We start from the raw sequence: 15,598 nt of genomic DNA on the forward strand, positions 1-15,598 counted from the left end.
CACGTGCAGATCCTAAACCGCTGCAAACCATTGCCATTTGAGATTAAAGATTTTGTAAAGGTGATTCTTAGCTTTTTCTGTTATTCTTGCCTTTTTGCCTGCATATCAGTGTGCTGATTATACATTTGTGTGTTAAGCTGCGTACACACTTGCAATAATTATCATTGGAAACGAAGGACTAACGACCCATCGTCTGAAAATCATTAACAAAAGTGCCCAACAACTGACCAACAACGCCGATGAACAAGGATTGTCTCTGGAAATGAATGTCCGTCCCGGCGGATCTGTTTGGGCGAAGATTGTTCGCACTCTATTGTGTGTACAGTGGTCGTTCAGTGATCGTAGATGGTGCTGCAGTACACATTCTCCTTTACATGTCACTTCCCGCATCGTTAAAATGATCGTATCCAGCGTGTGTACACTATTGGTAGATTATATTTGAACCATCCTATTGTTACAACATGTACAGAATTGTGCACATTAGCATCATTCAAAATAAAGGCGCACAATCGTTAGTCGTTCGTTTTCTAACCATAATTATTGCAAGTGTGTACCTAGATTTACAGTTTGCATTCTAATTAGGATGGAACTCTATACAATATTCTTTTGTTATTAACACAAGAAAGGGACACATTGTCAGGTTTTATTGATGTCTGTGTCCTTATTATGGAAATCTCCTCTTTTTTGATGTCCTGATAATGGAGTGTTTGTAATTTGAATGTAGCAGTTAAAATCTGACACAAGTTTTAATCTTCCCCATTCTGTCCAAAATCTAGGAAAAAAAAGTTTAGTTTTATTTTAACAAATTTTATGAGACCAAAGCTTCCTAAATCATACCACATATCTACCCTTTGCTTGCCTGATGTTCTGTTTAGCTACCAGTAGTAAAGAGAAATACCTGGTGCTTCCAAGAATATAGAGCCAGTGACTCGCATTTCTGTCAGTTTGTCAGCCTTGGTACTTGGTGATTGGCAAATTAGTACTTGGCACAGTCATGAGAGTAGAGCGTCTCCTGCGCTCGCAAGTCCAAAATCTTGACGTGGGTTTTCAACACTTTGCTACTGGTGGCTGAACAAATCAATGGCGGATGTGAGGAGAAGGTTGGCACATTCAAATGTTGGGGCCAGCATAAAAGAGAAATAAAAGAAAAACACTTTTGATTTGGTGTTTTTGACATTACTATATTTTATCTATTGAATTTTACTGCCAGAAATCAGAATCTTTGAGAATGCAGTATCGTTATCTTGACATTCGCAGTGCCCAGCTCCAGTACAACCTCCGGCTTAGATCTACGATTGTGATGAAGATGAGAGAATATCTGTGTAACCAGCATGGTAAGAGCTTCTACTTGGTGTGAATTTGACAGTTCCTCTTTTTTTAAGATGACAACATATCCTGCAGTGCTGCTTTATGCCATATTGTTAGCATCCTCACAGCATCCACTGTAAGCGTGCTTCAGCTGTACATGTGAACACAAACTGTGCCGCCCGTACGTTCCATCGTGGGGCGCCACCATCTTATTCCTTTTTTTTTTTTTTTCCTTGTTGCTATCTTCGGTCATCTTCATCTGCCAACCGGGGTGATGCAACTCCCGCACAGGCAGGAGTTCATTCAGTGTTGGCAACCACAGGAGAAGCCGGGATTGATAGGTAACCTGGCATCCAATGATTTTAACAGTTCCACAGAAATTTAGTCCTGCTGTAATATGAAGGACATTTTGGTTGAAATGATTATATGTTGGAGACATGCCTGCAGTCTTTTTTTTTTCTTTTTAACCCGCTTAGCAGTATTCTCGAGTGTGGCTTGGGGTAAAAAAAACATGCTGAAAGCGGTAATCCCAAGCTACACTCGGGGTAGCTAAAAATGGCGTCCTCTGGTTCCTGCCTGTCGGTGCCTGTCCTCTGGCCGCGTCCTCCTCTTCCGATCTTTAGCTGGTGAGTGCACAGAAGTTCCCGTTAACGTTGGTGCGTGTGGGCGGCGCGGCAGGAAATTTAAATTATTTTGTATTGGATTCAATTCAAAATAACTATTGAATCCAATGCAAAGTAATCATTGTATTATATAGAAATAATATATGATACTGTACAGTTTTATTACAGGTTTCAGTATTTTTTTGCCCCCCATTTTAACAGATTTTTTTTTTGTTTAAAGTTTATTAATAAATGTAATAAATTTTGGACATATTTTGGTGAGTTATGCCTAAGAATTATAAGCCTACAATGTAAAATAAATTCTATATAAATGTAAAAAAAAATCTATGCTAAACAATGTAACACTTTTGGTGTAAAAATACAGACATAATTAGACTGCCATGAGGGTTAAACTAACTAAACGTAGGTGTTAAAGCCTAATTGAAGTTTAATTAGTATGTCATTAAGGCATATACTATTTAAGCCTTTTTATGGAAACTGTCTGCATTCCTGCAGTTTCCTCATTTGGCTTTTAGATTTAAAGTGTGAAGATTTCCTTTGTATGATGACTCATTGAAGAGTGTTTTTGTCTTAGGGTTTGTGGATGTGGAAACACCAACATTATTTAAAAGAACCCCAGGGGTATGTACACTTGTATTTCTTGATTGTGGCGGGACTGGAAAGTGGCTCTGTATGTAAGAGCTGTGAACTGTATGTGACATGTGCTGGAGACCAGGGTTCGAATCCCACTCTCGCCATGAATGTGTTTGGAAGCTAAAATTAATGAACGTGCAGGAAAAAGTGTCTGCCCGTAAGATCAGTCTTCCTATATAAATATACTGGAGATCTCTGTCTGGTTGTGTACAGTCTTTCACTCCCTGATCGTTCCTCTCCATACAAAAACCTAGCCAGAGTCTGTATGTATTCCCCCCTATAATAACATTGGTATATGAAGCTCCTTACCTTTACATTATCTCTGCTTTGTATTTTGAGACCCAGTTTATTAATATTGCCAGGGTGCTAAAGAATTTCTGGTGCCAACTCAGGAGCGTGGCAAGTTTTACTCCTTACCGCAGAGTCCTCAGCAGTTTAAACAGCTTCTTATGGTTGGAGGCGTGGACAGGTGAGTCTGGGTTACAAGGGAGAATTTTCAGTTCAACTATTTTCTCTTAATAGAAAACTTCTTATTTCAGTGACTAATAATTGCAATTAAAATAACAATATATAATAAATACTTCATACCAATAATACCAATAAAGAATTCACACAAATAAATAATTAATACCAATAAAGATGTTAAAGTGGATTTTTATTCCTTTAATAAAGAAAACCAATGCTGAAAAATTCTGGGCCTGCCATATTTGACCTTTTCCTTCTCAAAATGCTTCTAACTTAGTAAATAGTAAAAAATAGTAAATAAACAATATTGTTGGACTAAAATACTCTATATACATTCATTTGTGAAGTGAACAGCTGCCCAGCTGTCTGTCTGAACTAGTGAAGATAACGAAATCCTGGGTTAAGTATGCAGAGTTTCAATGCTGATATGTCATTTGGAAATTTAGATACTCGGCTATATTTCCCTTCAGTATCTTTAATGACCTGGAACAAGCATGCAGCCAATATAGTCGGAGCACCTGGCCTGCATGCATATTCTGAAATATGGACTCAAAAAACATCAACGATGGACAATTGATCAACTCGAATCATTAAGATGGACAAATTAGCATTTTCAGAAGGTCATTAGCATTCCCCCTTATTCCCATCTTGACATGTTTATGTTAAACATTATGTTGACATGCTAATGCAACTGAGCTAAATGATTGGGGGTAATATATACACATTTTGTGTACAAAGTTTATATCTCATTTCAGATACTTCCAGATTGCCCGATGCTATAGAGATGAAGGAACCAGACCGGACCGGCAGCCTGAATTCACTCAGGTAAATTCCGATAAGTACTGCAGATGAAATTTCAAAGCCGTTAGATCCCAAGATCCTGATTCCAAAATCTTGGAATACCAGCTGATCAAGTACAGTCTGTATTGTACAAACCCTATTCCCCAAGAAAAAGGAGCAAAGTGTTGATTTAGTTAAATTGAAAGTTCCAAAGTGATTTATTTATTCATTCAAATTCATTTCCTAACTGGAACTGCTTAAGCAGAGTTTCTGATTGGCTAACACTATGTGAACACCAGTGCTCTAAGGTTTTAGTGGAATATAGTATATAGAGAAAAATTTAACACATTTAATTTGATTATGAAGAAAGAAAGTTGTAATGGCCATGTCTGCTATAATGATCTACTTATTTTGCAAACTCTCCCCTCCGATTCATAACCTTTAGAATGTGTTCTGTGTTTAGGTTGACATAGAGATGTCCTTTGTAGACCAACTGGGAATTCAGCAGTTGGTGGAGGGATTATTGCGATACTCTTGGCCAGAAGAAAAAGGAACTCTTCCCGATCCATTCCCTATCATGACATATGCAGAAGCCATGAACAGTTATGGTGTGGACAAACCTGATACCCGCTTTGAGATGAAGGTGCACCATTTGTCATTAGTCATTTATAGTTGTTGTTTTCTGACTTTCAAAGGGTTTTAGGATTTTAAGTAGTTAGTCTTGGGCATGCAATAATAATGTAGGTGGGTTCCTCTGGAGAGCATCATCTCCCTGATCCTGAAAACACCGGGGCTCCAATTCACTATGTGTCTGCCTTTAACATCTGGCATGGTTTTCTTGTGAGCACCTTATTTTTTTTTCAAGATAAAAACATCTGTATTTAGAGAGGAAGATGATTTTCTATGGGAGACTGGTTCTCTTTAATGATAATTTTAAACCTTCTCGCAGCAAGAAGGCTGTAAGGTCTCTACAACCTTTTTGAAGGATATTGTTTTTTTATTAACCTGAATTTTGCAAAATGTTAGAGGAAAACTTTGTAAATAAAAAAACGAGAGTGTCATTCGTTTTTAACTTTTTTTGTACTAACTTTGTTGGATTTGAACTCAGATCACTGATGTAACAGCACAGCTGAGGACAACGCAGCTGGGATTTGTGCAGAAAGCACTCGAAAAACCCCATGGATGTGTAAAAGCCATCAGAGTACCTGAGGGAACGGTGAGTGTAGCAATACTCGCTGCCTGTGGAAGACTTCTACCGTTGTATGAATAATACATAGGAATTGTATTATTTGTTTTAGTGTTTCAGTCCTCTGCCAAGTCATAGGCTGCAATGGTAACAAAAAATCATATTTCACCAGTTCCATTATACCTGAGAGGTTCCTTTTTTCACCATTTTTTAAGATCACTTGTCGGCGCCGTTCACTTTCACGTCTTTTCAACTCGCCTGCTAAAAAGAACACTTCATATACTTATTTTTTTGGTTTAGGAGATCTTCCTATTTGCAGTCTTTGTTTTCAGAATTATAAACAGAATTTTTTTTAGTTATAAATATTGAATCGCCATTAGACATTATTAGAAGCTTTTTTGCTTAGGCTGGAGGTCTTTTGTAAATGATGATGCTTTCATGTACTGTTCTTTTTTTTTTTTTTTCTTAGAAACATATTAAGGGTAAAATTCTGGATTCAATGGTGCAGATGATCAAAGAGCAGTTTGGACAGGTAAGAGAAATCCCTTGCCCCCAAGCTTCTTGTATAAGGACCATTCATCAACTAGATTACAAGTAGTCTCTGGGTTAAGGACATCCGAGATACAGATGCCTCCTAGATCTGAACGGGGCTTTCCTGCTTACTGTGTGCAGAATGGAGGCTTGAAGGGGGCCGTTTGCATGACTTGCAGAAAAAATCTTTTGCTAAACACAACTGAGGTTGTGGGTGATCTTAGGGGGGTGAGCTCTTTCTGCAGCTTCTTGTAACTCTTTATTTAGTTAGCTGTTTCTTTTTGTATATCAAAGCACAGCTTGCTTCAGTAGGTAATGAATGTCTAGGCTCCATAAAGATTTTTTTTTCTTTGTGATTAGCTGACAGTGAGAATTTTATACAATAACTGACACCATGCTGCCTAATAATGCTGAGACAAACATCTGTCCCATTTGCATTTATTAAAATAATGTACCTGTTCCGACTTACATACAAATTCAACTTAAGAACAATCCTACAGTCCCTATCTCCTATTTAACTCGCGGACTACCTGTAGTGAATATTAAAACTAGTTGGCCAATATTCAAATTGTACAAAATACACAGGGTTGAACCATACTCTTCCAAGTCCCACCACCACCACTTACCTGTGCACCTCTTGTCTATTTGTCATGTCTGCACCATCTTAAATACTTCTGATTCCTTTGCACACAACTTTAACCCCCTCCATCGCTGCTTACTTTTATAATCCCCCCCTCTCCTTTAATAATTACCATGGTTTACCCATACAACTCCCATTTCAGCATCTTGTCTACCACTTTTTGAACCACCCTGCTTATCCCCCCTCACCTCTGATATACCCTACAGAAGCTGATTTGTTGCCAGTTAAGTGTCATAGGGAGGCTGTCAGGACATAGAAATGCCAGATATATACCTGACGTGGTGATGACAGCCTTCCCCTGCAACCAGTCCACTAATCTAACCCCAGTGGCAATAGAATGTTTGTGCCCAACCTAAAAAATCTACCCCTAAAACATCGCCTTGTAAGGTTTATATTCTCAAACCTCAACTAGAGTGATGACTCCATCAGAATGAGAGTAAAGCCCAAATAATGTAAAAAATAAAAAATGTTTGAATCCAAATTCAAGATGCATTGAAACCAAACGAGGTAAAAGTCTTACAACTGTTTGTGTTATTTCAGCTGACAGTTGACGTTCTTGCTGCGTGCAGTTATGTGTTTACTAAAGCTTGCTTGTAGTTATATCAGGATTTGTTAAAAACAGGAAGTTTTGGCAATCGCTGTGAAGTCGGATGGCTCCTGGAAGTCGCCTCTTGCCAAACATCTGAGTGAAGAGCAGAAGAATGATCTCGCTGATGCCACTGGAGCAGAAGCTGAAGATCTCCTCCTGGTGGCTATAGGGCAGCATAGCACTGTGGTGAGTATTGGACCTCTTATCTCATGGCCTTTCTTTAAAGAGGACTTGTCATTAATGTTACATAGCACAAGCTGTGTGTTCCCATAAGATACAGAAACCTTTGTCATGGGCTCTGCATGTCTACAGGAAGTTCAGCTTTGAAAATTTGCAATGGGGCAGGACCTTTTTTGCAGAAGTGACAGGCATTAACACAAACTTACCTTCTTGATTGTTGCTGGGACTAAATTAACTCTTGCATCATTCCTCATCTTTAGTAATGGACCTACATGGTTGAAATTTTTTGTGTTAAGTGTTTCCTCTTATGCAGTGTTCTCCCCAGCCCCTTTTAGCCGGGCGCACCACACGCCACTTTTTTTTAAATAACCACCCGGCTGTTTTTGGGTGGTTGCTGAACAGTTGGGTCACAATACAGGGGTTGCCCACCCGCCTATGCCTTGGGAGAAAGTGTGTTTCAACCCTAAACTTGTCTCTCCTGTATCTTCCTATCATTGCTACGGAGCAGCATTTGGATAAAAGGAGGGAGAATTGGAACTTTAGGCCTGCAGGGCTTCATTGATTTGCCGGGAGTGTCTGTGAAAATATATTGATGAGAGGACCCTTATCAATGTGCTGCTTCTCCTATCATTCATGGGCTGAAGTTGGGTCCCAGACCTGTGTTTAACTATGGGTAGCCTATACAAAGATCCTAAACTGTTATATCCTGTTTTTGGATATTTTGATTTTAAGAATTCTTCAATGACAAGTTGTAGGCACTACAACTTTTTTGCATACATTTTAATATTTATTTATAATTTATGTGTTTATCTGGAGTTTAAATAAAATGTATTAGCATTTTTATTGTTGTACTCATAACCTTCTAGTATTATATTGTCTGTTTTCTTCCTCTAGTGCCCCGCTTTAGGAAGGCTGCGACTAGGTGTAGCTTCACACCTAGAGGGTTGTGGGGTGTCTCTCCGTGACCCCAGTGTTTTCCATGTCTTATGGGTTGTGGATTTTCCACTCTTTCTCCCTAAAGAAGACAATGTAGAAGAGCTGGAATCCGCTCATCATCCATTCACAGCCCCTCACCCAGAGGACATGGACCTTCTGTATAATGAACCAGCCAAGGTACTACTAATACTACCGGTGTGACATGGGGGCCCCCAGAGCTGGCTTTTATTGAATGCGGTGATGTTATGTCTTTCGAAATGAAATAATATTATTATTAAAATTACAGTGGTGTGCAACTTGCCTTTCCCTTACAATGGTTTGTCACTGTTTACCTTCTGGTGACCTTTATGCAGATGGATATCGGTACGATCAATGATCATTTCTGAATGTTAAGGAGCAACTAACTTGTGGAACCACCAGACATGGGGTATTGTCCTATCCCTCTATTTACAGACTGTCATCTCTCTCCTGATACACAAGCTTTTAGACTTGCTATCAATCTATTTTATCTTGAAATGTACCTATATCTAGAGGAAGTAAACCCAAAACTACCCAAAACAACTCACACTTACCTTCAATCCCGCAGAGCAGTCGATCCGTCTGGAGGTTTCTTCCATCAGGTCCCGCGTTGACCCGGTATCCATCTTCGGGCTTGCACACCAGGCGCCACCATCTTCTCCTCTCTCCTTTCTGGGTTCTTCTATCTATGTCAACTGACCAAGGCATGAGATCAGGGACATCGATTGGGAGAAAACCTTGCAATTTCTTTCCCTTTTGATGAAAGGGCTCCTTCTGGGCATGCCCAAGATGCTCAGGCATGCACAGAAGTAGCAACCAAGAGCCTCTTGGGATGCGTGACATGCCTAGGCAATTGAGAATTAAGGGGGCGGTGCTGCGCCCCATTTAAAAATAAATAAATAAATAATTCAGAACTTAGGTATGCTTTAACTAACCTTACTAAACGCAAATGTACATTGAATGGCTTGTTTAGGAGTACCTTCATTGGTGCTGCATAGTCATTCTGTCATGAAGATTTAAACAGAAAAGTAACATTAAAAAAAAAAAACATGAAAAATTAGGTTTTTATTACCTTGTTAAGGATTTATGCACACAATAACAGATATGCATTGCCATTCATTATAGTGAAAGCACAGCCACCTGCATTGCTATCCGATGTGACACTGACCCTATTCATTACTATAAATGGGGCAGGGAACAAAAATGGACAGAAATGTGTGCAACAATGTAATATCTATAGTAATAACATCAGCTGTAGCTTCCTATGCAACTTCTAATGCTTTTTCATATTACACTCTGTGAGGTGCAATGCACTGCACATAGCAGTAAAGAAACCTAAAAGTTACAACACATGCATATAGTGCCAGCAGGATGTTCTGCTTAGTACTGGAGAAATGTTTTGTTACCATTATTTTATGGGAATATCCATAATATAATTTATAACTTTTTATGTATAATTTACTCCTCCAGGTTCGCAGCCAGCACTATGACCTGGTTTTAAATGGCAATGAAATAGGAGGTGGCTCAATCCGCATTCACAATGCAGAACTGCAGCGATGGGTCCTCCAAAATGTTCTAAAGGTGAGTAGTAAATGTAACACTATCAAAACAAGACCTAATGTGAATGGAAGCTTGTTGATCCAGGCCCTAATAGAGCCTGGATATTGTGTGTTTCTTTAGCTTCACATTGTTTTTGATTGCTGGTGTTATCAGGCCTCCACAATTATGGCAGCTTTATTGCAGTACTATGCTATGGGTGAAATGTGGGTCTAGAGGTAAAAAACAGCCAAATACCAGCTGTCAGTGCTATATAATTCATAGTTAGCTCACACTGTTTTAATGATTAAGTTGCCTGAGTGTACTGTAGGTCCACTTTAAGCCCTGTGTGTCTCTGCAGGAGGATGTTGGTCTTCTCTCTCATCTCCTGGAGGCTCTGGAGTCGGGAGCACCGCCTCATGGTGGAATTGCACTAGGTAGGTGGCTCAATTCATGTTTTGCATTTTGAATGGTATTTTATGTAGTTAATGGAGCAGAAACCTAAAATTATCAGAGTTTGTTTAATCCAGTACTCCTCACATGTCTTTACATTAAGAGGGAAACACAAACAATTTTTTTGGCCTTTTACATAAATCCCTGGAAACCTTTTATTTGTATCTGCTTGGTCTATGCAAAACACACCTGCTGACACTGTCAGAAAATTAGAGCTGTCATGTGCTCACTTACATGTTGTCAGAGTCTGTTTATGTCTCATACTTCTTATCTTAAACTACAGAATGTTCTAGAGATCTTTGAGGGGTAGATAGAGAACGCCTATAGCTCTGTCTACAAATGTGTTTCAGCCAACAACAAAGTGTATTCCCACACTGAAGACAGGCAGTGCGGTTTTGTGCAGTTATCTGTGTGCTTTAGTCCTGGCTGTAAATTTTTTTACAACCATACCTCTCCTAGGGTAGCTGGGGTTGGATAAGTGCTTAGTAGAGAGGTTTAACTCGCACAAATGGTCACACCGTGACACTGCACAGAAGCTTTGGAGCATTTGCATACATGAAATGAGGATAAACTGGGGTCTAACAAACCAATTTTTGCATATTAGTGTGTGATTGTCCACCTAAGGCTCTATCAGACATTCCCTCAAGGTTTTCCTCATAGGAATCTTCCAGGTCCATGTGATAAAATTGTAGGAATTGATTACCACCAGAGAATGTTTGAGCTGTCAGATTCCCTATTTTTTCCCATGGAGAAGGGTTACAGCTTCTTTCTGGATTATATTGTGCACTGTTCTACTTTAGTGCACAGGTTTTATTTACCTGTGTTTTTTTTTTTTTTTTGTTTTTTTTATTTCTAGGACTGGACCGTCTGATTTCCATTATAGTTGGAGCACCAAGCATACGTGATGTAATTGCCTTTCCAAAATCATTACGGGGTCATGACTTGATGAGCAGTGCCCCAGATTACGTTTCCCCTGAAGAGCTGCAGCCTTATCACATCCAGGTTACAGATAAGTGATGATGGAGTATTGATACCCATGGTCTATGTAGTACTACAGAGGAGCTTTGTTATCTTCCTCCCGGGATACAATCATTGTACAATAGTAATAGCAGAGTTAGGAAATCGTATTTCCGCTAACATGAGTCAAGCTGGATATTTGTTACATCTTGCTGATATCACTAACTCAGCTATAGAAAATCTGGTGTTTTCTAACTGTGACGTGGTCACCTCCCTCCTGTAGTGCCTTCTCTCAGGTATGGTAAAAGATGAGCACTTTGTTATTTTATAATATGGGGAATCATATGTCGAGTTTACGGTTACTGATTTATGTATGAACGCCTATGGTGCGTCTCAGTCAGATCATTTTCATGTTTCCATTTCATAAAACTGAGAATATTGTAGCTACAAATAACAAAGATTTTGGGTTTACATGCAGCATTTCTAATGATCCAATGTACTGAACTTGGCAGCACCTTTCTTATTATTATTATTATACTTTGATTTTACATATTTTGTCTGAGATGTATATATAATAAAACCATGTAAACATTTTAATCCATGAGTCATACAGCATCTGTTGGCTAACATAGAACTGTCTGACTATAACTATACAACGGACTAGAAGTTTGTTAATTCACAGTCAACCAATGCCATGCAAATGTTGCTTCTTTTGAATACTTCTTTTTTAAGTCCGTGTTTCCCAACCAGGGTTTCTCCAGAGACTTTCAGCAGTTTGTACCGCTCAGGTCAGTTTAATAGATACCAATGTCTGTCTGTAAGGGTGTCAGCCTCCCCCCTGGCTAGTAATATGATTTGGAATAATTCCTCTTATAACGCTAATGAACTGAGTATAATATTTATAGCAGAAGTTCCCTGAAGACCTGAAAGTTATTTTAAGGGTTTCCCCATGTTAAAAAAAAAAAAAAAAGTTGAGAAAAACTGCTTTAGGCAATGTTCATGCATGAAATGTGTGTGTCAGCCTATACAAACAGACATTTATGTGTATCTACAACATGGTAAATAAATACCTTTTTGTATAGGGGGCACAAATAGAGACTGAACACTGTGAATCTGTAGTCAGGTCGAAAACATTTTGGCTTCCAGGTGAACCAAAGGTGAGCACTAAAACACATTTTGCCCTCCCCCTCTGGAGCTTGGTCAATCAGCTTGGTTTACCTGGGCCCAGTAATGTTTTGCTGTGCAGCCATTTGTTTTCCTTTGTTCTTGCAGAGCTGATGGGACCCGTAGTCAAGCCTGCGTCCATTGCTTGTTTTTTTGCTGCGGTCAGTGGAGCCGTTCAGTTGTTTTGTATTAGGCCATTCCATAGTAAGAGTCTAACACAGGCTGTAGCAATGACTTTTATTACTGATAATATTGTGATGGATTAATAAATTGTCAGGTTGCATACAATACAACACTGCAAGTCCCAGGACAGAAATCTCATTGACAAATGATGAGAATAATAATAAAAAAAAAAATTAGCACTTTTTTTAGGCAGCAATATGTCAAAACTTTTTTTTGATCAAATATGTAAATATGTATTTCTATAAACATTTGTATTTTCACGCCAACATATTTTATACATACAAAACACACACATGAATCGGGCAGCCAGGGCTCTAAGCCTGGCAACATTTCTCAGGTCAGCCACTGGCTTTGGGCCTAGGGCCCTTCTTATACTAAAATAGTACAAGTCCTTTAAAAGAAATAAAGTGTAAAAAGTGGCAGCAGCCCAAATGTAAAGTTCAGTTGGAGGAGGCAGAAGTAGACCGTGGCATGGAGATTAGAAGCTGTCTGGGCACATCGGTGATGGAAGAGAGTCATGTGACTTCCATCCTCCCAGGAGGCATTGATACTCCTTTGCTCGCGATTCTCTGCTTCCTGTTTGGTCGTCTTGTGCTCTTGTTGTGTTCTCGCCCCTGGTGTTATGTGCTCTCCTTGGGGGCCTGCAGAACTGGGCTGGAAGCCTGAGCTCCCTGTGGAGACTGTGCGGTGGGCTGGGTCCCTGTGGCAGTTTTAATAGAGTTCAGGGTTTTGCTAAACCAGGAGTTTTTGGCAGCTTGGATCTCGCTGAGCAGCGCTCCTCGCTGATGTTCCAACTCCTACAGAGGGAGAGAGAGGTGAGAGGTCAGAATTTAGCATTCACTGCAATTGTATTTTCATTTTCAGTCACTCTACACAAACCTAATAATCTGTTCTTGGCTGATGCATGAGTATAAAAATGAGTTATGTGATTGTACATCACTGCAGCGATCTCAGGTTTGCAGGCTTTATGTCAGGGCTGACAATTCACTGGAATGGTCTCGCCAATGTGCGAAAAAAGTCAGCATGCTTTTCTTTTAAATTCTTTACCCTGAAAGCTTCTGCAAGTACAAAGTGCAGACTCCTGAAAATGTTTTCCGATACTTAAGAGCAACCTCTAATACCCTCAGTGTGATATCTTTTCCTGTCAGAACAACCTACCATTTGGCTAAGCCATTGCCCCCATCTAGGAGTAAAGGTGTTTTTTTTTTTTTTTTTTTTTTTAATGATCATGTAAGATAATAAATTATACAAACAAAACAGATGCTATTACAGCAGACAATATACTATATATGTATCCTTAGTAAATTACAGTGACATTTTTTGCTATGTACCTGTATCTTGCACTTGGCCTCCACAAGTTGCAGTTTAGTCTGTGCCAGTTCCAGCTCCATCTCCCGCAAATGTTTCATCAGAGAGTTCTTCTCGTCATCTCCGCTGTCGCCTGACTTGTCTTTGCTGGAGCTCTGCGCTGAGCCCTCCTTGCTGAAGATCTCACTGCAGTGACTGCAGGACATTACCTTGGCCTAAAAACATTAAACAAAATAGATGTAAATCAGTTTATTATACTGAAAGCCTCTTGCTGTGATGCCATACACTGGAAGTTTACATTTGTGTCTGTTTCTCACCTTGAGGATCTCCAGTTCCTCCCGGCTTGCTGTCTGTTGTTTCTCCAATCGTGTGCTCAGCTGGGAACATATCTAGAAGTGAGATGATATAAGAAACTGTTTATTAGGACCTAATAAGCCGCAGCATGTGTTTCAATGTAAGCTATTCGTGTGATGTGCCATGGCAGTCTGCACTGCTACCTGGGTGAAGCTGTAGGCAGAAATGCTGCCTGCCTTGGGTGCTTTACTAAAAAGAGGGTGCAAAAATATCAGGACCTACAACCCTATGCTGCCCAAGACAAGAGCACACTATGGACCTTAAAGCATACCTAAACTCAGAATTTTCACTTTACATAAAAGGGTAGACAACCCTTTTATTTAAGTAAAGAGTTTGTTTGTGTTTTTTTTTTTTTTTAAAGTGCAAAAAAGAAAATAAAAAAAGTGCAGCCCCTAATTCTTGATCGCCCTGGCAGTATGAATGGGAGCGCAGAGCTGTGTCACTCATCCCGTGAGGCTCTTGGCTGCTCCTTCATCAATAGGGAAAAAAATTGCAGATCTCACGCATGCGCGGTGAAATAGGAGGAAGAACCAGGAAGTTGGGGCCAGGAACCAGGAAATTGGTGGCACCTGGTGCTCTCTTTGTGCCGGGCTGACATGGGACCAGATGGAAGGAACCTCCCTCTCGACTGATCTGCGGGATTGAAGGCAAGTGTGATTTTTTTTTTGTTTTGTTTTGGGTTTACTTCCTCTTTACGTAGCAAAAGGCCTTGTCCCAGCACTGCTGCTATTGATTCTCAACCAACATTAGGCTTAGACTTACCAGAGGCAAAGGGCCATAAGTTTCCCCTTTATATGGGACTTTGCACATCTTGGCAACAAATATTGAGGGCAAAGATAAATCAGGAGGCTATTGCAGATCTTTTATCCTACAAATGCTGAGCCTCTCGCTTCACTAATTTGAGCTGCAGACCCAGAATAAAAGCACGAGGAGATGGACTAAACCCAGACTGCCATTCCAACACTTAACAGAAATCCCTGCATTTTGTTATTACTTTATGCTCATGTAATAACATCTGTGGGATGTAAAGCTTCTCTGTATCAACTTACCTGTTTGTACTCTGCAATGATAGCAGTGGTCTTCTTAATTTCCTGCTCTGCTTTTTCAAGTTGTTTCCGGAAGATTTCCTTCAGCTGTGGGCAGAAACAAAATGTCCTTTTATTAAAACACAGATCCAAAATTTTCCTGAACTTTGTACCCTCCTGGGGGGGCCAAGGATGTTGGACAATTAAACATTGAACTGCAATGTTAAGGTAATAGTAAGCTTAAGGTATAGGCTACTAAATGTAAAAACAAGGGTCTGTTAAGAGGAATCATAAACAGCTGTACGCTAGGAAATGAACAAACCCCCTTTCTCATTAGTCACTACTTTCTTTTTGTGTTTTAAATAATTATTTGGCAAAAACTGGTAAAGTCGGTGCAAAATGGTGTCATCATTCAACTATAGCTATAGCTATATCACCATAATCCCCACAAAACCAGAACATTGGGCAGCACTCCTGTCTATAGGTCATAATACCCCCACAAGTCTGTATGAACCTTAACCCCCCTGGCTGAATTCCCGAGTGTGGCTCGGGGCAAAAAATACACACAAAAAGCGGTAACCCTAAACCACACTCGTTATTGGCTGAAAACAATAAAAAAAATTAAAAAAAAACACACACTTACCCTGACCCATCGCATCCCCCGGCGTCCTGCTCAAGGGATCTCATCCTTGGGTGGCGCCTTCTACCTCCGCTCTTCAGCCGGCAAAT

At 39.8% G+C, this 15,598-nt stretch overlaps 2 protein-coding genes and 1 non-coding gene across 3 annotated transcripts in view; 2 read left to right on the top strand and 1 right to left on the bottom strand.

The window, feature by feature from the left end:
- Positions 1-11,432, top strand: part of DARS2 (aspartyl-tRNA synthetase 2, mitochondrial) — a gene marked incomplete in the record, with an annotated part of 16,204 nt that extends 4,772 nt beyond the window's left edge. Inside the window, 13 exon segments of the mRNA XM_072419706.1 lie at positions 1-60; positions 1,211-1,334; positions 2,506-2,552; positions 2,927-3,033; positions 3,785-3,854; positions 4,273-4,452; positions 4,918-5,025; positions 5,465-5,527; positions 6,789-6,941; positions 7,830-8,048; positions 9,360-9,470; positions 9,787-9,862; positions 10,735-11,432. Of these exon segments, the coding sequence (XP_072275807.1) occupies positions 1-60; positions 1,211-1,334; positions 2,506-2,552; positions 2,927-3,033; positions 3,785-3,854; positions 4,273-4,452; positions 4,918-5,025; positions 5,465-5,527; positions 6,789-6,941; positions 7,830-8,048; positions 9,360-9,470; positions 9,787-9,862; positions 10,735-10,895 (1,479 nt within the window).
- On the top strand, positions 2,677-2,811 carry LOC140337540 (small Cajal body-specific RNA 3). Its single transcript, XR_011922081.1, has one exon.
- A 790-nt stretch (positions 11,433-12,222) lies between the features above and the next one.
- On the bottom strand, positions 12,223-15,527 carry LOC140337181 (rab GTPase-activating protein 1-like). The gene is made up of 5 exons (XM_072420772.1): positions 15,513-15,527; positions 14,894-14,977; positions 13,808-13,879; positions 13,514-13,705; positions 12,223-12,979 (listed from the first exon to the last, which is right to left on the bottom strand). The coding sequence occupies exons 1-5, from the start codon at positions 15,525-15,527 to the stop codon at positions 12,803-12,805; spliced, it is 540 nt and encodes a 179-aa protein (XP_072276873.1). The 3' UTR covers positions 12,223-12,802.
- Between the last annotated feature and the right edge of the window lie 71 nt (positions 15,528-15,598).

The sequence above is a fragment of the Pyxicephalus adspersus genome, chromosome 8, assembly GCF_032062135.1.
Source record: "Pyxicephalus adspersus chromosome 8, UCB_Pads_2.0, whole genome shotgun sequence".
NCBI classification, from domain to species: Eukaryota; Metazoa; Chordata; class Amphibia; order Anura; family Pyxicephalidae; genus Pyxicephalus; species Pyxicephalus adspersus.